General features: G+C 34.1%; 1 protein-coding gene and 1 pseudogene across 1 annotated transcript in view; one reads left to right on the top strand and one right to left on the bottom strand.

Moving 5' to 3' along the window:
• The window catches only part of LOC150095577 (uncharacterized), a 146,994-nt gene that overhangs the window by 62,406 nt on the left and 60,269 nt on the right, over positions 1-24,319 (bottom strand). The window contains exon 5 of the mRNA XM_090410328.1: positions 20,986-21,063. Within this exon, the coding sequence (XP_090266454.1) occupies positions 20,986-21,063 (78 nt within the window). The remainder of the gene's footprint in view (positions 1-20,985; positions 21,064-24,319) is intronic.
• LOC150095578 (large ribosomal subunit protein uL30 pseudogene) lies at positions 14,003-16,465 on the top strand (annotated as a pseudogene).

Below are 24,319 nucleotides of genomic sequence, written 5' to 3' on the forward strand. Positions count from 1 at the left end.
GATGGAACTGACTTTGTCTATTTTGGCGCTGATACCATAACCTTATCTGCTGATGGAACCGACTTTGTCTTCTTTGGCGCTAAACAACTGGCTTCTGTCACTATTTATTATTATTATTATTAACAGAGACTCGTCGAGGGAGGCTACATACCACACACACACACCAGCTATCATACTTATACTTGAATTCATTCACACTGCTTGTACTCACAACATCCAAACTGCAATTCATTCCAATCACGCACCACCCTCTGAGAGAAAAATCTAGCCCTCACAACCTTCTTGCCAGTCTTCATTCTCAGCTTCCAAGGATGCACTCTCGTTCTTTCCCCACCCTCCATAAATTGAAATATTCCATCAACTGAAATCCTGTATGACCCTTTCAGAAGTTTGTACTTCTCAATCATATCACCCCTCTTTCTCCTGTTTGCTAGTGTCTGCAGTCTACAAATTCTCAATTTGCCTTCATCAGTATTCCACAATCCTGATATCATTTTTAACACTCTCCTTTGTACTCTCTCTCTCCAATATATCAGAATTACAACAAAAACCAGGAGACCACACCTGTGCACAATAGTCCAAGTGAGGTCTTATCAAGGCCTCGTAAAGAGGCAAAATAACATCATTATTTTACATGTGAACATTCATTTCAGAATTTCAATTATCTTTCGAGTTGTATTTGCAATCTTTGCCACATGGTCCCTAAACTTCAATTTCCTACCTATTAACACTCCAAGATCCCTAGCCTCATCATTTTCTTCTAGCCTAATCCCACCAATATAATACGACATTGGATATCTAATCATGCTGAAGTGAATGACTTTACATTTACTCACATTGAACTGACACCCATTTTCCCATGCCCACAATTCCAGCCTATTCAAATCATACTGCAAGTACTGCATGTCAGCAGCATTTCCTGATTATAATACCTATCTTTACATCATCAGCAAATAGCTGTATGCCTCTTGTCAAATCCTACTCAATATCATTAACGTAGATTGAATAACAGTGGATCAAGCAGCGATCCTTGTGGTACATCACTTGTTACCTTATACCTTGCAGACTCAGATCTCCAGTATACCACTTTTTGATATCTGTCAGTCAGCCATCCTCTTATCCATGCTAATATTGTATAACCCAAATCCATTTTCTCCAATTTATGCAACAGTCTACCATGCTGAATTCTGTCAAAAGCCTTATCAAAATCCAAACGTATCAATGGTGTATCCATTCCTCTTGTCTAGTTCAATGGCAACATTGTTATAGAATGTGAGCAAGTTGCTAAAACATGACCTTCCCTTAGTAAACCCATGTTTTTCATTGCAAAGTAGAGATTCACTGTCAACCCATTCCTGAATGCAAGCCCTAACCAATTTTTCCAAAATCTTCACCACCACTCCTGAGATAATAATTAGTTGATAGTTGGATACATCGGTCTTTATGCCACCATTGTGCAATAGAATTTCCATACATTCCTTCCACTGCTGCAGAATCTTCCCTGTTCTGAGACTCATATTAAACAGCCTGGTCAAAGGAATTGCCAGTTCAGCTGAACACTCTTTTAGCACAAGTGCTGATATTCCATCAGTCACTCTTCTTATTCAATTTGTGCAACAGCTCTAAAACCTCGGCCTCACACACCTGCGCTTCTTCATCTAGAAGAGGTAACAGTAAGCTCAATGTTGCGTTCACCAGGTTGATAGCTTTTAACAAAATGGGCACTCATTAACTGAACAACCTCTTCTGCATCTGTAACCCTCATACCATCTGGATTTATAAGAGTTATTCTTTCATATTCATTCTTTTCTTTACCTGCAGCATATCGATAGGATTCTTGTGAATTGTCGTTAGCACACAGAGCCAGTTTCTTTTCATATGCAGAATTTGCTTTCCGTACACAGTTGTGACTATTCTAACCTGATGCTTATAACGTTCACAATGGACGTCATCTTTATGCAAATGGTATTCCTTCCACATCATCCTTTTCTTACGAATCTCTTGCTTAATAAGATTACACATCCATTTGACTCCTACTCTATTTATTCTTTGAACTCTTGGGACACATTCTGATATCGCATCATTTAAGTATTGTTTAAACACTTCAAATGCACTGTCGATATTCTTTCCATCCAGCAACCGATCCCATTCCACTGAACTCAGTATACTCCTCAGTTGGTCATAATTTCCTGCTTTGTAGTTCAGCATGTAATCTTTTCTGAATGGAACATTCATAAACTTAGTCACTTCCCAAGTGAGTACCACACGATCAATGTCACCAACCAGAGGCCGAATAGTTACGTCTTTAACTGAAAAGCCCTCTGACACTATAATCAAATCTAACACTCTTTGCCCTTGAATTCCTTCTGTCACATGCTGCTTGAGGAAGTTGTCCCACAACAGCTCAATAAATGCATTTTCATTCTTCTCATGAGATTTTACTGCTATCCAATCAATATTTGGGTAATTAAAGTCTTCCATTGCCGCTTCCCTTACAATCAAGATGATTGCCATAAGGGGCAATCATCTTGATTGTAAGGGAAGCGGCACTCCCATGGACCCCTAGCTGGATCTATCCTCTCCTTCTTCTACTTTGAGGAAGACCCACTTACTTTAATCTTTCCTATAAGGCCTTATCAGCCAACTCTTCTTACTTTATGACCCTTGTGCTATTAGAGTACTCGAGGGCCATGGGGTCTTTTCATTTCTGGCCTTACAACTATGTCCTCTCTATAAACCTTACTATATTTCTTCTATAATCTACCCTTTCCCCTTCAATATACCCTATTCCTCCTATGGTTTTAAATTCGGAAGAAGGCTAGTTCAGAAGCCTTAAGGTAGCAGCCCTACCACTGAACTATTCCATCGTCAGGCTAGTTCCCTGACATGGAGAACATAATCCTACTTGTAAGCTGACAGAAAAAGATAATCGGATTGAATCTATGGGAAACGACCCTGGAATGGAAAAGGGAAAACGAAAATGGAAACGACAAAATATAATACACATAGCAAACTGGAATGTAAGAGGAATAGCATATAAAGAAATAGAATTAGACCAGTTATTAAATGAAAGAAATTTTAAAATAGCAGTAATCACTGAAACAAAAAAGAAATTAAAAGGAACTATGAGAACTGAAAATTTTAATATGATATACAGTGGAGTCGACAGAGACCAAAGAGCACAAGCAGGAGTCATGATTTGGATTCATAACTCCCTTTCAAAACAGTTAAAATATTATAAATTATGGAATGAAAGAATAATAGAAGCTAGAATAAAAATAGATATAGGCTATTTAACAATAATTGGTTTATATGCCCCAGAAGAAGGAAGAGAACAGGATAATATTGATTTTTATAATCAGCTACAAAACATATATAATAAAATAAATAAAAATGATTACATAATTTTAGCAGGAGACTTAAATGCAAGAATTGGAAAAACGAAAATTAATAATAATATAGGAATACATGGAGAACACACTCTAAACAGAAATGGCAAAAAATTGATTGACTTTGTAGTTTATAATAACCTAAAAATAATGAATTCCTTCTATAAACATAAAGACATACATAAATATACTTGGGCAGCAAGAGGATGGAAATCAATATTAGATTACTTCATATTAAATGAAAAGACATCAAAATTTTCACTAGATGTTAGAGTTCACAGAGGATATGAAATAAGCAGTGACCACTTCCTTGTTAAAATAAAATTAAGATTACCACCTAAATGGCTACAAGTAACAAGAACAGAAAGAAAAATTGAAACATTTGTTTATAAAACTAGACTATTGAATGACACAAATGTACAATGGCTATATGAACAAAGAATTAACCAGTATCTAGATAAAATAAAACAAAATGAAGAAATAGAAATAGAATGGCTTAATATAAAAATGATACTAAATGCAGCAGCAAATGAAAGCTTAGGAAAGACCAAAAAATTCAATAAAAGAAAAAAACTGAAGATCTGGGATGATACAATCAAAGAAATAATCAAAAAGAAAAAAAGAAGCCTATCACAAATGGTTAAGCAGTAAAAGATTAGAAGATGAAATAGAATATAAAAGAATAAGAGCCATAGCTAAAAGAGAAGTCAGAAAAAGACATAGAGAATCATGGAATAAATTTGTTTCTAATTTAGAACATGATTTATATAAAATAAGACCCAATGTATATAAGATTTTGAAACACCTAAATGCAGATACCAAAGAAAACATAAAATTAAACACTGAATTGAAATTAGAAGAATTTCTAAATTACTACACAGAACTGTGGACAGACAAATATTTTAAAAAAGACAACTAGCAAACAATTAACGAAAATGAAAAGGAAATAACTGAAGAAGAATTAGAAATCAGCCTGAAAGAAACAAGAAACGGAAAATCACATGGAGAAGATAAGCTAGGTTCAGAACTATATAAATACGCAGGAACAAGATTCAAAGGAAGACTCTTATTATTTTTAAATAAAATTTACTCAACTGGTATCCCCCCAATAGAATGGAAAAAAGCAATTGTGATTCCTATCTTTAAGAAAGGTAATAGAGATGACCCTAAAAACTATAGAGGTATCAGTATACTAAATTCATGTTACAAAATATACAGCAGAATCTTAAATAACAAACTAATGAAATATTCCGAAAACTTTATTCTAGAGGTACAAAATGGATTTAGAAAAGGATGATCATGTATAGACCCAGCCTTCTGCCTAAAATAAATAATAGAGAAAAGAAGAGAATATAATTTAGAAACACATATTGCATTTATTGACTTTGAAAAAGCATTTGACAAAGTTAAAAGAAACATATTAAAAGAAAGACAAATACCAAATAATATCCTAAAAGCTGTCACAAGTATATATGAAAATAATCAAATACAAATAAGATGAAATCATGAGCTATCATATACAAGAGAGATAAACCAAGGGGTCCGACAGGGATGTCCCCTCTCAGCAACTCTTTTTAATATCTACTTAAATGAAATAATAACAAAATGGAGTAAAAATTTACATCAAGGAATTAAACTTTCACCTACAGTTAACTTAAACACTCTCCTCTTTGCAGACGACCAAATAATAATTACAAATTCTGATGATAACTTACAGAAAGCTATTTTAAATCTAAATGAGATATCCAAAGATTATGGTATGATAATGGTATGACAGGATACCCCATAGAACACTGTTACGCAAATTGGAGCAGATGGGAATGGATATTAAATTGGTGATATGGATAGGAGAATGGCTCAGGGAGAGATACCATAAGGTGGTGTATGGAGGAGCCGAGTCCAGAATGAGGCAGGTGACCAGTGGTGTGCCTCAGGGTTCTGTGCTTGGGCCAATGTTGTTTAATTTGTATATAAATGATATAGGAAACGGCTTAAAGGGAGATATTCAGTTGTTTGCTGATGATGCAAAGTTGTGTAGTGCAATAAAAAATCAAGCTGATGTTGAAAGTTTGCAGGAGGATTTAAATAAGCTGGTAAAATGGGCAAAAGAAAATGGATGTCAGTTCAATGTGGAAAAGTGTAAAGTCTTGCATTTTGGGATTAAAAGATTACCAGCTGTGTACTACATAGATGGAAAGGTACTCCAAGAGATTGATGAGGCTAGGGACTTAGGGGTATTGGTAGATAAGGAGATGAAGTTCAGAGGACACATTGCTAAGGTGTCCAAGATTGCACATAGGATTACTTGGTTGTTGAGGAACACACTGACATCCAGAGATAAAGAGGTTATTATTCCCCTTTATAAAGCATTGATACTTCCACATTTGGATTACTGTGCTCAGGTCTGGTCACCTGGATTCCTTGGAGATGAGGAGGCTGTGGAGAGGGTTCAGAGAAGAGTGACCAAGTTGGTGAGTGATATAAAAAATGCTCCCTACATTGATAGATTGAGAGCTTGTGGATTGCAGAGATTGGCTGATAGGCGAAGAAGAGGGGATATGATAGAAACATTCAAATTACTAAAAGGTTTTTATAGGATTGATGCAGGGGAAATGTTTCAGCTGTGTGATAGTGATGGAAGAACAAGAGGTCATCTCTGGAAATTAAAGAAGAGTGTGGTTAACAAAGGTGTCAGAACAAGGTTTTTTGCCTGGAGGGTGGTGAATGAGTGGAATTCATTGCCTGACTTTGTTGTGAGCTCTTCATCTGTAAATGAATTCAAGAAGAGATATGACAGATATTGTTTTGCTAGTTTGGGTCTCCCGCGATGAGTCTACTGACTCCATGGAGATACCCGTAATAATAATAATAATAATATCAACAGAAAAATCAAAAACTATGGCCTTTAAAGGACAAGATCCAGCAAGAACTAAAATAGTATTAGATAACAAGATCTTAGAACAGGTGAATTCATTTAACTACTTAGGATGTATGATCACTTATGAAAATGAAAAAGATATAAACATAAAAATTGCAAAATATTTAAAAATAACAAGAGTAATTAACTCTATATTTAAACCAAACCTAGTTCAAAAACAAACCAGGCTAAAAGTATAAAATACATTAGCCCTACCGGTCTTAATGTATGGAAGCGAAATCTGGACAATAAAACAAAAAGACAAACAAAGATTAACAACAGCAGAAATGAAGTTTATGAGAAAAACTGCAAAGTATACCCTATTTGATCACAAAAGAAACGAAGATATCATGAAAGAATTAAACCAAGAACCAGTAATTGAAAAAATTAAAAAATATAAACATAGATGGATGGAACACGTTCAAAGAATGAAAACAGAAAGATTACCAAAACAAGCCTTAAAGTACAAGTCATTAGGAAAAAGAAAACCAGGACGTCCTCTTAAACGATTCAACGATGACTTCTAAGGCCAGAACAGGCCATACTAGGCCTAAATCCTTGATATGTATGATGATGATGATGATGATGAAGTCTTCCATTATGATTACTCTTTTCACGTTCATCTTTTCTATTTGGTGATGCATTTTTTCATCACAAGCAACTGATCCACCAGGTCTGTAACAACACCCCACTATGTAATTGATCTTGTTAGATTCCACCTCACACCAGTGGCTTCAAACTCAGTGCCATATGAAATACTGTTAATAGTAGCACTACAATCATAGCTCTCAACTGTAACTGGATTCAAGTCATCTGATATCATTAGCAGCACATCCCCTCCTCTCTCTTATCCTTTCTATCCTTCCTAAAAATACTGTACCCTTGACATTCGATAAGTTAGTAGGTCTGATTCTGATAGCCAGGTCTCACTAACACCTACAATCTGAGGTCTCAACATATTGCTAAGGCAACAAACTCTATCCCTTTGTTTCTGATACACCTAGCATTCATGTACAGACATACTAATCTACCTTTTTGTTCTTTTGTATTGTCTTGTCTGCAGTCTGCCTGAGGCAGTTGGACAACTTGCAGATCTCTATTCTCTAATGCTATACACATGCAGACATCTTTGCACACATTTGATGGGTCCGAAATGGATGAACACAAACCCGAAATCATTCTCTCCTCATCAATATTTCCATGACAAAGCCTATTTGCATCATTAACACAGTTACATAACAATGTCGCTCTTACACTCACATTCACACCATTCCTCCCTTTATAATTTAGTTTCCCTGACTCTCTGTGTTAGGACTCATACCAGTTATTAGTTTTTCTAGACTCCTGATATCAAACGCATTCAGGTGTAGGCCATCCGTCTTATACAAATCCAATCTTCCCTCAAACTCACTCCACACATCTAAAAACTTGCATCCATTCTTTCCACACAGCCTATGCATCGAATCATTTGCCATCATAGCCCTTCTTCTTAATTCATTTTTATCATAGCGAGGTAAAATACTAACGATTTTCACTTTCTCACTCTTCACTTTCGCCTCTTCCAACAACCCTTTCATGACCTCTCTCATACTGAACTTATCGCCAGTTAAATCCTTTATACATACTACAACTACAATTTCATTTACTTTTCTTTTCCGTTTTTGAATTACTTGCGTTATAATTTTTAATTTTTGCTCCAGGAAAACTCGATGTCATAACTCGCTCATCTATAGCATGTTTTATTATAGAGTCACCATACCAAATAACTTCTTTCTTTTTACTAACAATGTCACTTATCTGATTTCTGTTATTTCCTGACTTACCTGTTTCCTTGCTTTGTTGTTTCTTATTTTCCTGTTCATTTATCTTTTTTCCCTATGCTCATTTAAACGCCTCTCAACTTTTTGCAATTCCCTGCATCGTCTCTTTGATGATCCGCTTCAACTTCACTATTTTGGCAGTTTGATTTTCATTAACCTCCTCCATGTATACAATAACCTCATTAGCAGGGCTAACCTTCTTGTTCTCGCCTGTGGAGCATTTTTTAGCATTACATTTCTTGCACTTTTTTGATGCCATTTTAAACATATACTAAATAATGAAATATCTTAATAAAAATATGTGATAAAATACTAAATACACTATAAAACATTCAAATCTACACTAGTATACTACAAAACACTCAAATCTACAAAACACTAATTTTCTAAAAGAAAACACAATAAAAACCGACAAAAATCAACAACTTTACAGGAGCACTGTTGTTTGGATTCTGGTATGCAATGGTGAATCCAAGTCTTATCCACAGTAATAAATCAACGCACAAAATCAGTTTTATTCTTGTTAAAATGCTCCAAGCACTGTTCAGAGATTTTCATGAGAGTGCGTTCTTGATCTGCTGTAAGTAAGCACGGCACCCATCTTGCGCAAAGCCTTTTCATTTGCAATTCTTCATGCAAAATATATCCTACATGTTCTTTTGAAATGCCTATAGTATCAGCAATTTCACGCACTTTAACTCACCAGTCATCCAATACCATATCGTGTACTTGATCATTGATTTCTGTTTTGTTACACTTTTTGGACATCCTTCACATGGATCATCTTCAAGGCTGGTATGGCCACGATTAAACTCGGCAGCCCATTTCTTAATTGTCGAAAACGAAGGAGAAGAATGCCCATAAACTTTTATGAACTTCAAATAAATTTCTTTTGCCGTTAAACCTTCTTTTACAAAGAATTTCATAACTGAGATGCTCAATTTTATCCATTTCAAGGGGTACAGATAACACTTTTCTTCAGACGGTTGTATAAAACAAACTACTTGATAAATGACATTTCACATGGATGCTTATGACAGATGTACCAACTTAGAAAAAAAAAATCTTGCCGATACTGTTGCCATCTATGGTCGAGGCAGAAAACTTTTCAGACCACCCTTGTAATTCCCTTGCATAAAGGAAGTTCAATGACTGCAGTAGCAAATTATAGGCTAATCAGTATCTCAAACGTGGTGATAAAAGTATTAGAAAAATTGATCAAAAAGAAAATTCAAGAATTGGTAGAGAAAAATATAATACTGTATGAGGATCAACATGGCTTTTTGAAGGATCGGTCATGCCTTAGTAATTTACTAAATTTTTATAATAGAGTAACATTTCAGTTGGATAAAGGAAATGGCTACCCTGATTTTAGAAAGACATTTGAGAGAATACTGCATGGAACTCTGTTATGCAAATTAAAACAAATGGGGATGGATATGACACTGGTGAATTGGATAAGATGGTAGCTGTTGGACAGATATCAAAATGGTATGTTTAGGGGCAGAATTGAGGCAAAAACAGGTGACTAGAGGTGTGCTGCAAGATTCAGTGCTCGGACCATTCCTGTTTAATTTGTACATAAATGATATAGGAAATAACCTGAAAGGAAATATTCAGTTGTTTGCTGATGATGCGAAATTGGCTAGAGTAATAGTTAATCAAAGCGACGTAGAAAGCTTGCAGGATGATTTAAATAGGCTGTCGGTATGGGCAAAAGGTAATGGGTGTCAGTTTAATGTGGAGAAATGTAAAGTTATGCATTTTGTATAAATAGATTACAAGATGTGCATAACATTGATGGACTGTACTCCAGGAGATAGATGAATTAGAGATTAGGGGTAGTGGTAGACAGAAAGTTAATGTTTAGAGGACATATTGCTAAGGTAGTTAATAAGATTACTTGGCTATTGAAGAACAACACATTAACAAGTAGAGATAAGGAAGTTGTTATTCTTCTTTATAAGGCCTTGATACAACTACATATGGATTACTGTTCTCAAGTCTGGTTCGCTGGGTTTCTTGGGGATGAGGAAGCGATGGAAAGGATTCAAAGCCGAGTGACCAAAATGGTGAGTCACCTGTGGAAAGTTCCCTAGGAGGATAGATTGAGGGTGTGTGGATTGCAGAAATTGATTAATAGGATTAAATAAAGAAGGGGATAGAAACATTTAAGTTGCTTAAAGGGTTTTATAGAATTCATGCATGTGAAATGTTTGAGCACTTGGCTAGCAGGACCAAAACAAGGGGGTCATCCCTGGAAGTTGAATAAAGGTTAGTAGGGTGTGAGGACTAGATTTTTTGCATGGAGAGTTGTGAATGAGTGGAATGGGTTTCCAGAGTCAGTTGTGAGTGTTTTGTCTGTTAATGGTCCAGGGAGAGAAATGATAGATTGTGTGGATAGATTGGTTCCTCCGCAACGTCTTCAAAATTCATTTTAGGTGCCCATATAATAATAATAATATCTGAATTTAAACTTCTTATGCAAACATTTGAACTATGTACCTAGAATATGACTGTGTTGTAAGCCAGATGCAGCCCTAACAGAGAAATCAGTCTACACATGCCAAGAAACAACTTCAATTAGATTTTTTAGTTACTGAAAAATTAATTATAGAATATACCTCCACTTATCTGTGATAATATGGAAAAAAAAAAAAAGTAATCAAAGTAAAAAAATAAAAAACACTGCTCTATAGCAAGTTACAGCATTAATGCTCTGATCAACTGCTGTTCCTAGCATGACCTCTGATGAGAGAAAAGAAAAAGAGAAAGAAAAAATTAATTAAATAATTCTCTATAGTCCTGTTATTTTTACATTCTGTTTATTGTCTATTGACCACTGGTTATACATTGATCAGTATTTCTATTCTTCCTGTTTTTTTTGTGTTTGGAGATTTTTGGAGTTCTGCAGCCCCCGTTCTTCTGTTGTTTTATTTCTAGATGCTTTTATGAGTTGTAGTCAGGACTTCGAAACCCCTGGGACTGTTAAGCCACAATTCTTGCCTATTGAGATTGGGATGATGGATTAACATCTCAAATGCTTTGTTGAATTTTCTTACATACCAAGTTTTGATAAAAGAAAGAACTAGGTGCCTTTCTGTTCAATTCCATGGCACATTTGCAGTGCATAATCAGAAAAGACTGATTTTTTATAATTAAGGACGTTAATGTGTTGCTGTGTTATTCTTTTCATGTTGAAAAAATATCCTATTTTCCCTGTGTACGATAAATAGGGGAAACAGGATATATTTTCAACATGTATTGGATTTGGTATACTCCTGAATGGGCAAGGGGAAGAAGAGATCCTTAGAGGAGAACTGAGTGAACTTTTTAATTTTGTGGGTGGTTTGAATGTTCCATTTCTCCAGTGTTCTATTTTCTCAGATATTCCTTTAATGTTTTATTTTTTGGTAGTATTCTTATAAAGGATTCCCTTGATTGTTTTCCTGTTGTGGCTTTCCTGCTGTTCTTTCTAAATGTTTTGTTTATTATTTGAAACTCATTTTTCAGAGCCCTTATCAGGGCAAAATTTTCAGCTTATTTCTGAGAGTTCTAATGATACATAGTTTTTTTGTTGAATAGTCTTATGAGTCATTGTGCATGTATTGTCCCGTATGTGTCAGTTTATTTGAAGGCCTGTGAAGGAAAGACAGCATGACAGAAGATGCACAAAAACATATCCAGAAAAGGAAATGTGTCATTGTTTTCAATCTCAATGGTGAACTAGATGAAGAAATTCACGTGGCTTGAGATGTTTAAAATTTGTGGTAAATGGGACCAAAAAGCAAATACGAGGGGGGGGGGGGGGTTGAAAAGTTCTGATAAACACCTACAACAAAAATAATGGTTTGTACAACAAGGGAAAGACTTTTTTCTCAGAGGATTGCAAATGATGCAGCAGCATTGCATCAAGTGTATAACACTTGTTACACCACTGTTAAAAGTCTTTTCCTTGTTTGCACAAACCATCAATTTTGTTCTTAGGTGTTTATCCGAACATTTTAGCCTCCCCTTGTATATCTTAACATATCTGAGCCAAACTTCCATTTTAGAATAGCTGAATCTAGATGTCGTTGTTCAGAATCTTTCATATAAAAGTTAGTAGTGGAGAGGTACAGTCTGATCACAGAAGGGAGAGCTGTCATTGGCAGACTGCCAAGAAGGGTCAATTCATGTTGAAGGGGAGAAAAAAATAAGGTGATGTACGAATTGGTCACCAGCACTAGAAACATGTGCTTTATACGTAAAATTTTCCAACTGTTATACAAGTAAAATTAGTTACCACTTTAAAACTACAATGATCTTAAAAGAGAAGTTAATTTTCTGACGTGTAATAATAAACACTCATCCCACAATACGGATTGATTACCCTATTATCAGAATGGATTCTCCTTCTTTTGATATGTGAGAAGTGCCGAAGGGTCTCGTATCTGTGGGCATACTATAAGAAGGGGAAATGAGTGGTGAGTCCATGACCATATCTTCTCTTTTAGGTAGTAGTTATTTTGCCACGTGAAATAAACAGAGTGAACTATGTGGTAAAGATAACTGTGATTTCAGGTGGAAATTCATTGGAAGGTACAGCTAACTAATAAATCTTTATTGTTGAGCATGACATTTTTAATTTTGTTATGAAGGGTTGTGTTTGTATATAGGAGGAAAATGACCTACCAACTCTCTCAGTGATGACACCCATTTCTTAGCTAAGTGATAATCAGGGCTGTTGATTCTTTCCATTATCACAATCCCAATAAAAAAAAAAAGGAACATGAACGACACATTAAATTCCTTAATCATGGAAAATCAGGCCTTGCTGACCATGCACTCCAAATGTGCTGCATTGTACAGACTTTGCACTGTACTGAAACTTGGTATGAAAGAAAATTCAAAGAAGCCTGTGAAATGTTAATTCATCATTCCAATAAGAATGATGGCTTAACAATCCCAAGGGTTTGGAATCCCATCTACAACTCATACAGCTTCTAGGAATAGAACCGAATAACAGGAATGATGCAGAAATCCAAAAATCTCCACACACACACACACACACACACACACAAAAAAAAATAGGAAGAATAGAAATATAGTTCAATATACAGTCGGTCCTTCTCTTACAAAAGAGTTCTGTTCCAATGATCCTGTTGTAGGTTGAAAAGGTTTTAAGTTGGAAATCACTTCATGAACCATAAGAATATGTTAACAATTAACATGCCGAAATGCTAAAATGTGGAGGTCCATTTATATTTTTAACTAATATTACTCTCTGTTTATAGTGAAATAATACAATGTACAAATTATAACATAAATTAACTGCATACAGTACTGTAGTATAATTAATAATGAAAGATCATACAGTGCTTCTATGCATTTACCAGTAAAAGAATCAGTTGGAACTCATGGAGAAAGAATAATTCTCCCAACTGCAGCTTTTATTAATTGGAAGGTTCACTGGAGGAGGCAAGGGAGGCTAGGCCACCAACAACTCTTCAAATTCAAGAATTATAATAAAGCATTGTAAGGTTTTTGAAAGTTCTAGGCTCATCTTTGAAAAGACGTGAGAGACCGAGAATGAACTTCTTAAAAAAACTTGTATATTACATTTGACTTAATCTGTTCAGTGTCATTCAGCCTCCATCATAGCAGCATTGTCATGTCACCAATTTCATATAAGACTTTGTTGAATAATGTGAATGTATGAATATATATTTTCAGTGCCTCTTCCAAACACCATTCACACACTCTGCTGTCACCTCACTCCATGATGCATCTATATTCTTTGTATAATGCAAGATATTATATTCCTACCACAATCTCTGAAGGTTTTCATAAGAAATAGCTGAAGTAAAAGTATTTCTTTTAAATAATATGCCTTGATGGCAACAATAACAACCAGATCAATAGGTTATAGGGGCAAAGTGGTATTCAGTGAATCTGTTAATGGGATAGCTATCATAGGTATGAGTGGTCATAAATCATAAGTCAAGGACTGCTGGTATATGCCAGTAGTTGACAGACAATAATTCTATAATTGTTCTACTGAGTTGGAAATATTGCTGAGGAAACAAGAAAAGCCTGCTGCAGAAAAAACTTCCAGACGTTCTGAGACACTTCTTAAGAAAAGAAAAATGAAACAAGAACTTAAAGCTGTTGGAAGTTTTTTCACTTGGTTACACTATAAATTAAAGATACCAAGAAATTATATACTTGGTTTAATCCTTTATCCAAGTGTAAGCAAACAAAGTTTGCGCTTGAAGTATTTTCAGGACTGGGGCAATTCATATATAGAAGCTAATAACTTCACATCACTTGCTTAGTATCCCATAACGCAAAGCACATTTCCATGCAGACAAGTGTAATGCTATGCATTATGGAAAGGGTTACTACCTAGACCAGTTTTGACCTTTATCAAGGTCTCTTCAGTGGGAGCCAGACCCAGAGGTGATACTACGGTCGAAGTAATGCATTAGTCATATTTTTATATACGAGTTGCCAAAAGATGTCACACATTATTAAATTACTCTGGATTAGAGAAAGTTGTTCGATATTTTTTCACTTGGTTATACTATAAATTAAAGATACCAAGAAATTATATACTTGGTTTAATCCTTTATTCAAGTGTAAGCAAACAAACTTTGCAGCTGAAGTATTTTCAGGACTGTGGCAACTCGTATATAATTCTATATAGGAGTTGCCCAAGTAATGAAAATACTTCAGCTGCAAAGTTTGTTTGCTTACACTTGGTTAAAGGATTAAACCAAGTATATAATATCTTGGTATCTTTAATTTAAAGAACTTAAAGCAAAAGCACTATTCAGAATGCAATTAGACAGTAAAGCTAAACAGAGAAAAGAGATGAGTAATCTTTAAATGTGCTGAATCATGAATCATATTGATTTGGATAGATTAGAGGTCTGGGCTAAGGAGAATGGATGTCAATTTAATGTGGCAAAATGTAAGGTTATACATTTTGGGGTGAAAAGATTAGCAGCAGTTTACTACATTGGTGGAACTGTACTCCAGGAAATTGATGAAGCAAGAGATTTAGGAGTGTTGGTGGAGGAGTTGAAGTTTAGGGGCCACATTGCAAAAGTGGCCAAATCAGCTCATCAAATAACTTGGTTGCTGAAGAATATGTTGACGAGCAGAGACAAGCATGTTATTGTTCCCCTGGATCGAGCCTTGATAAGACCCCATCTTGACTACTGTGCCCAGATTTGGTCACCTAGGTTTCTTCTTGATGGGGTGGAGGTTGAGAGGATCCAGAGGCGAGTGACCAAGATGATAGCAGGTCTGTGGAATGAACCTTATGAGAACAGGTTGAGGATTTGTGGGTTGCAGAAATTGGTTAATAGGCGGAGGAGGGGAGATATGATTGAGACATTCAAATTACTGAAAGGTTTCTATAAAATTAATTCAGAAGATATTTTTGAGAACAGGGCTGGTTGTGGGAGGACTAGGGGGGCCATCCATGGAAGCTTGGTAAGAGTGTGGTTAGCAAGGGTGTTTAAGCTGGGTTCTTTACTTTCAGAGTGGTGAATGAGTGGAATGGGCTGCCAGAGTCTGTGGTGGGTGCTGTGACAGTGAATGAGTTTAAGGCAAGGTATGATAGATACTGTGTGAATGTCGAATAGTTGTGATAAACATGATTTGGGCCCTCCCTCGATGAGTCTAAGGACTCCCTGGAGATGCCCGTAATAATAATAATATGTGCATGATTCAGCACATTTGGAAAGATATGTTATTCGATTGAAGCATATTGCCAAGAATAAGAAAATCTTTTTTTGTTCTAGCTGAACCAAAACTTGATGTTGTTGTTGTTGTCTACATTCGTGATATCGATGGAGTCAGTTCCAAACCTTGAAAAATTCTGCAGCTTTTACATTTAAGGAAGATCAATAGTACAATTTTTGTGAAGTTGAACAAAGCTACCATTAACATGTTTGGAATCGTAGAACCTTATATCACTTGGGGATATCCCAATTTATGGACTGTTAGGGAGTTCATATAGAAGAAAGGATACGGTAGAGTAAATGACAAGAGAGTAACCCTTATAGAAATTTCCATCACTTAACAGCATTTAGGTAAAGTAGATAAATATGGCATAATTTGCATGGAAGATTTGAAATTTACACAGTTGGTCGAAATTTCAAGATGGCTTCTGAATAAAAGTATAATAAATATGCCACTTTTTATGGCATTTTAAGTTGAATAATCCTAAAGGTGGTTGGAGGAAGAAGACAGTTCATTATGTGAAAGGTGGTGATTTCGGCAACAGAGAAGAGAATCATTATCCTGAGAAAAATTATATAAATATATTAATGGCTGCTGCAAAATAAAAAATAAATAAAAAAGTAAGCAGAATGTAAAAATAACAACACTGTAGAGAATTAAGCCCTAATCACTAGCAACGGATGTGGTTCAACTTATTTAAGTATTCAATTATTACTTTTATTATTTTTTTTCCCTTTCTCTTTTCCCTTGCCATAGGTCAGGCTAAGGTGAACAGTTGACCAGAGCAGCATCTGTAGCTTACTGTAATGATCTTGATGTACTAGTGTAATGTATATATGTATTTCTGATGATGACCTTGATATAAAAATCAAAACATCAAGCATTATTTTATCTTATTTTAAGTAAAGTAAATGCTCTAACATGATAGTTTGTCTCCATAATTCTACACAATAAAATAGCTGCAGAAAGTTTTTTGCTTTAAATTAAATTAAAACAGAAAAGAAATTATATTCTTGTTTTTAGAATATAATTTCTTGTCTCTTTTTATCCCAAATTCATTTGTAAGCGAAACAAAGTTTATGCATGAAGGTGACTATGATACTTGTATACAGAGGGTGTTGACTTCACATCAATTGCCTTAGTATTGAGTGATGAAGAGTATACCTCTGTTTAGATGTGTCTGGTGTAATGCATTATGAGTAGGGTCCTACCTAGACTGGCTTTTGACCTTTACTTCTCCTCAGTATGAGCTGGACTGAGGAAGATACTGAGGTTAAATCAATGACAAAGTCATATATTTCCCATTGATGCAAAGTCAACAGCTTCTATAGAGAAGTAGCCTAGTGAAGTTACTTCATTGTCTGCTTATACTTGGGTATAGGAACAAGAATATAATTTGTCTATTTAAATTAATTTGACAACTAAGCAAAAAAAAAAAAAAAACTTTCTTGGACTATCCCTGATCCACAGTAATATAAAAATATGGTATGCGCAACAGTGGGGACCTCACTATGAATCCTTTTGACTCCAGAAGTCTTGCATTAATAATAATAAAGTGAAACACAGCTATTTAGGCACAAGTTTTAGTAAAGATTAAAAATTGCATATGGAAATAGACAACAAAATAAGTAAAGCTGTTATGATGGGGAAGAGTTGGCTGAATAAATTTATGTGGAATAGAAGGAAAATTTCTCAAGTCACGAATCTAGTTGTATACAAGATAGTATTCAAATCAATTTTAACTTATGGATCTGAGAGCTAGGTTAGAAATAAAATAGTCAATTAAATTTAGACTCTACAGATATGAAATTTCTGAGAAAAATAAAGGACTAAACAGATAGCATGAATGCTTTTAATTATTTCTCTTTGTGATGTAGTTATTCTATTAAATTGTATTATGAGATGGAATGAATGGCAGAATAATTAAAAATGAAGATATCATGAAAGTGTAAGCTAGTTAATCTCAGGTCACTTAAGCAGAATAGGAAGTAGTAGTTAGCAAAACCAGTGTTTGATGTGTTCAATGCATGGTGACATCCTTCCTTTCCTTTAGTGTTACATGCTGATCAGCATTCATTTTAGACAAATTATGGACTTTACAACCATGTTAGAAATACAGTGAAATCGCTCATAACCGGCACCCAATTAAATGCAATACGAAAACAATGGCACTTTCGAAGGTCTAAATTTAAACCTGAAATTTAAGCCTATGGGATAAGAAAAATATGCAATCAGCTTGCATTCTGGCAAGATTTGCCAAGCAATGTTCATTTTTGTCAACACATCATGTTATAAAACTTTGCTGCATACACAGTGAATTTTTAAAACTCCAGCGACAATCTTGTAAGCAGGCAGACATTCGAAGTTATGTTATGTTGTCACACTAAGAAATTCACAACAACTTTCATGTGATAATACGTACTGTAATTTTTAAATGCTATTTAAATTTGATTTTGTGAAATATAATTTTAAAAAATCCACACAATTTTTGATCTTATTTATTTAATTATGGCTGGCAGATCAAAAAACACAACCAACGAACTTCGCATGCTGCAATTTCTACAGGTGGCATCACAAAACATGAACAGGTAAGTTCTCGAAATATATATTCAATTATCCGGCAAAATCTCGTATCCAGAATCGGCGAAGTCCCTTTGTTGCTGGTTAAGAGAGATTCCACTGTAATACTTTTAATTTCCCAAAGTTTCGACTTTCATATTAAGGTCGTCATCTGGAGTATATGCTACAGAGACAATGATTTGATCAACAGTTATTCTACTGGCGTAACCTCTAGTGAAAAATTAGATTAAATTAAATTAAAATAAATGAAATAAAATAAAATAACTACATCAAAGCTATATTCTATTTAATATAGCATCAGGGAAAAATTTTTTTCTATAGATAGTTTTATTACAGCAAAAATGATGTCCTAATTTAACATGATGAATTAAAGATGTTGATCAAAATGAATTAAAAGTTATTAGCAATACCTTCCTAAAAATGATTACGGCCAAAATACTATCAACAAAATTCTTCACAAGACCTCACTTAAAACCAAAAATAAACTAGACTACAATAAAACTGTAACCATTCCATACATTAAAGGGATATCAGATAAAATAAACAGAATACTACAGAAATACAACTTTAAAGTCCGAAACCGGCTATGATGTCTATAGACGTTTAGCAAAATCTGGATACGATTCTGTAATACCTATTGAATAACATAGATAAGTGCAATTTGGTCTCACTATTTCATCCATCACAGCTGATAGAGAGGTTAAACCTCCTGCAAAATTAAAGACCTTACTCAAACTCATCTAAGGATCCACTCCCTCTGCTGGCTAACCCTGGAGTATACCATATTCACTGCACCTATAATTTGCCCTATACAGGAGATATAGGATGCACAATTCCTATCAGACAAAAGGAACATAAAACAGCACATTAAATTTAATAACTGTGATGAAGCTGGACTTTCTGATCATGCCCTGAATACTTTACCATAGAATTGACTGGAAAAGCACCTGTTATTTACATCATACCAAAACGTGGTATGAATGTAACTTTAAGGAGGCCTGTGAAATTCTTATCAACTATCCTAATCTTAACAATAATGATGGTCTAAAAATCCCAAGAATATGGAAGGCACATATTCTACCCACATAACCTTTCTCCCTAAGAGTTAATTATAAATAGTACTATAGGTAATCCAGGACCTTAAATCTAATATAGCAATTCTCATGTTAAATTAGGACATCATTTTTGCTGAAATAAAACTATTTATAGAAAAATTTTTTTCCCTGATACTGTCTTAAATAGAATATAACTTTGATGTAGTTATCTCTTTAGCATACTGTGCGAAATGTAATATAGCTTGTCTCTGTATATATATATATGTGTGTGTGTGTGTGTGTGTGTACTCCAGATGATGACCTTAATATGAAGGTCGAAATGTCGGGAAATTAAAATTATTATTTCTAACACAGGTGTAGGGTCCATAATTTGTCTAAAATGAATACATGTTTACATTACATGTGTGTGCTGTAATGCAGTAAATGTGTTAAAGTTTATTTCTGTTAGATTCATTGATGGCATACATGCACACAAATTAGATTTCAATATGTAATTATTAATGCAGAGCACTATGATAAAGTATAAATGGGATGAGAAACTATTAAAAAAATTTGGCATTTCCACCTTCCATATGAAATTATTAAAAGATGACTGAACAGTTGACTCTTTCTTCTTTTCATAAAATTCTCTACAGTAGACCAAAAGCACCATCTGTTTCTCTTCAGACTTTTTAAAACATGAATCAGAAATTTTCAGCATGAAAAAGCACTACATTATGGAAGCATCAAGTTCGAGCATGTTGTGTGCTCACGCAGGAAGGGAAACTTATGGTAAAGATGTTTTTTAATGCCTAGTGCAACATAAAAATTAACTTTGAAAACTTCTAAATATGTTGCAGGACATATTATGTAACTGGTACACAATTTTTTATAGATATTCATTGGATAAGTAACAAATTATTAAAATTTTAGCAAATTAGCAAAATTTTCTCTTTATAATTTCCATCTTCATCTCCAAATCAATTTTGTGTGTTTATGCATGAGTTCACTTTTCCACTTCTTCCTTTTTCCCAGTCATGATTGTACTCTATCCCTGTGAATGAACACAAATGCTAAAAACTTTGAAAGTGTATGAATATAAACCACAGCATGTACATGTTGACATTACGTGTGTGTGTGTGTGCGTGCTGTAGTGTATTAAATGCGTTAAAGTTTATTGTTGTTAGATTCTTGACGAGGTACATGCACAGAAATTAGAATTTCAGTATGTAATTATTAATGCAGAGTAAGAAAGGCACATGCATGCACCCCATAATGTGTGTGGTAGCCCTTTCAGAATAATTTGCCAAGGTCCAAATTTATGTAAATCGAATTTACATATGTCAAAGATTGCCTGTATATATAAACACCCTTTAGAACATATATCGTACTATGTACTATAGGTTTATAATCTTGCATAGGTGGAAAGTACATAAAAATATATACAAAAATAATAATAATGATTTTCATTATTTTCTTCTACTATGTTAAAAAATGCACTGCTTACTCACTTGTATTTCAGGTATATCATAGGAACTAGAATGATCTACTAAATGTGATCCTTCTGATAGTTTTTTATCTTCTTCTTCCTAATAAAAAATAAAGCTATTAGTATGTTCAATAAAATAGTTAATGGCTGTTTGTCCCAAAAGTTCATATGCATGCACACACAATATAAAACCATTAATACTAAGCAGAAGATGCAAAATTCCAGCTTATTAACCATGTTTTTTTCTAATCCATGGTGTGATTTTAAGTCTAAGTCAAGACTTAATTAAAATATTGTGGCAAAATAATCAAACTGCATTTATATTTAGCTGTCCAATATCATATTTCTAAATAATGTAGTCTAAAAGAAGTTAAACATCAGTATTATCAAAAATTGTCTATATTAAAAATTGATCTGAGCCAAAAGGTCAATACAAAAATCAGTTGTTGTTTTTTTAACCACACTATTTTCAACTATCATCATCATCAAATTCCTGATATGTACCCTGAGGGAGTGACATACAGGATAATTATGATAGTATTACATGAAAAAGTTACACCATTACTAACTTCTGATCAACAATTTTCCTCCAAATTAATCTGTTATCTGTCAAGATTCCAATCTTGACAGATAACAAATATAAAATATAAGATATTATCAGATCTCATATTTCTTCCTGGCTCTTTTTATTGTATCAATCCATCTACAACATGATAGTACAATATGACAAGATTTCGTACTGCTGGGGATATCCCCCTTGGTGAAGTCCCCATTTTCAACTACTGTTTCATTAAATGTAACAATTTCACTCATATTATGTTAATTTGTTTTTTCAGTTTAGTTTTTTTTATTCTATTAATTAGATGCATCATATAATAATAATAATTATGCAGCAACAAACACTTATTAAATGCTAATTTAAGGAAGGGGGGAAAAGTTCTTTTGTAACTTTCGCTTTGCCATCCTCAATTACAGTATGAGTTACAAAAGGACCATATTCTCCTCTCCTTCAATTAACATTTACCAGTTGTCCATTTTAAAAATTTTATGGAATTTACAACCGTGTTAAAAAACTTTTTTTATTATCCCGACATTTTGATCTTCACATCAAGATCATCATCTGGAGCATACATAAATATAACATTTACCAGTTGTCCATTTTAAAAATTTTATGGAATTTACAACCGTGTTAAAAAACTTTTTTTATTATCCCGACATTTTGATCTTCACATCAAGATCATCATCTGGAGCATACATAAATATACAGGACAAGGCTGAGTTACATCATTAACTGTAAGCTAGAGAAACAATGATTTGATCACATGTTATTCTACCGGCGTGACCTCTGGTGAAAAAAAAAATTTAAAAATAAAGAAATAAAAATAAATAAATAAATTTTTACATCAAGCTAAATTCTATTTTACAATGACAGGAATAAACATTCTTTTAGATGGTTTTCTTTCAGAAATAATTGGTGTCCTATTTTTAGTATTACAATTCTTATTTTTGATTTACAACACTGGATTTTCTACAGTCCTGTTTATAGTTGTTCTTGGTGAGGAAGGTCGAATATATACCTTCCATATGTTTGGGATTTTTAGACCATCATTGTTGTTCAGATTGGGGTGGTTGGTAATAATCTCACAGGCTTCCTTGAATTTCCGTTCATACCATGTTCTAGTGATGTAGACAGCTGGTGGTTTTCCAGTGAATTCTGTGTAAGGTATTGAGGGCATGATCAGAAAGGCCAGCTTCACCATAATTATTATATTTAATGTGTCGTTTATGTTCTTTTTGTCTAATAGGAATAGTGCGTCTTTTTCACCAGAGATCACGCTGGTAGAATAACATGTGATCAAATCATTGTTTCTCTAGCTTACAGTTAATGATGTAACTCAGCCTTTTCCTGTATATTTATGTACGCTCCAGATGATGATCTTGATGTGAAGATCGAAACGTCGGTATAACAAAAAAGTTTTTTTAACACGGTTGTAAATTCCATAAAATTTTTAAAATGAATGCTGATCACTGTGTAACCCTAAGAAAGGATTTACCAGTTGTTTGTCTCTGCATAATTAACTCTTCTTTAATTGATTTTCATCTTGTGACTAGGATTTTTTCCTGTGCTTCTCATTCATCTTTCATGTATTTTCCTACCAGAATTTTTTTAATAATAATAAAAAAAAAAAATCAAATCGTACTCTCTATTGGCTTAAACTGAAATAAATATGATGGTAAATCATGATGAGATTTTGTGCTGGCTGGGGTGTCACCTGGTGAAGCCCCCAGTCAGCATTAGAAGGTCCCACTGTTTTTCATCAGAGAACCAGGACAAACAGTGAAAAGTGATCTACTGGAACAAACATAATAAAAGGAATTGAAAAAGGAACCATAAGGAGTATCAATGGAAAGGAATTCAAACTTACAGAAGAATGGAAAAGTACCACGTGGACATAATTAGTGTTACTAAGACAAAGAAGCTAAAACAGGTGAGGTCCTGATAAATAATAAATAAGGAGATCATATTCGGGCAATAATGATCAAGGAAAGAAAAGAGTAACAATAGCATTCAATAACAAACTTCTTGATTAGAAGGCAATTCTGAGCAGGTTATGTGGGCAAAATTCAAAACAGAAAAATGGACAATCAAACTTCTTTGTGTCTATGGTTCCACAGAAGGCTCTCCTAAGAAAGAAGTAGAAGCATTTTTTGAGTCATCAGAGAAGGCAGCTAACAAAAAAAAAAAATGGAAACACTGACTCTTGATTTGGGGAAAATTTGGAGAAAAAGGCAAGGGTAATAAATTATATTGGTAAGTACCTGTTAAATTTCTGTTCAGGACATGGACTAGTCATTATTAACACTATGTTCTAACACAAAGATGCTGGTTCAGGATACAAGAGTGTACCAGAGGATTTCAAATTGGAAGTGGTTGTCACTTAGTTTTAAGTGGGAAAAAATGAATAACACAATAAAAAGAACGGTATGTAAGAAAGTTTTAAAAAAGAACTAAAGATTAACAGCTTTTACAAGTAATTTGTAGACTCAACTATACAAATATTATTGAAGAAAAAATGAAACAATTGAAAAACAAGAAACAAACCTTAGTCTTAGTGACAAACTCTGAAGAAATTTGACTGACTTAGCCAGGGAGATGTGCTGAAGTTGTCTGCAAGGACACAAGCATTAATACACAATAACACTACAGTGGACAGAAGAAGAACAAGAAGCAGTTGTGGAAAAGAAGAAAACATACATAGAGTATTCACTAAAATAAAGAACCAAAAATCTTCACTTCAGCGATGCAAAATTTATAAAAATTAAGTGGATAGTAAATCCAACATTATTTCAAAGCC

The sequence above is a fragment of the Typopeltis vanoorti genome, chromosome 20 (genome assembly GCF_054136105.1).
Source record: "Typopeltis vanoorti isolate ZY-2024b chromosome 20, IOZ_Tvanoo_1.0, whole genome shotgun sequence".
NCBI lineage: Eukaryota > Metazoa > Arthropoda > Arachnida > Uropygi > Thelyphonidae > Typopeltis > Typopeltis vanoorti.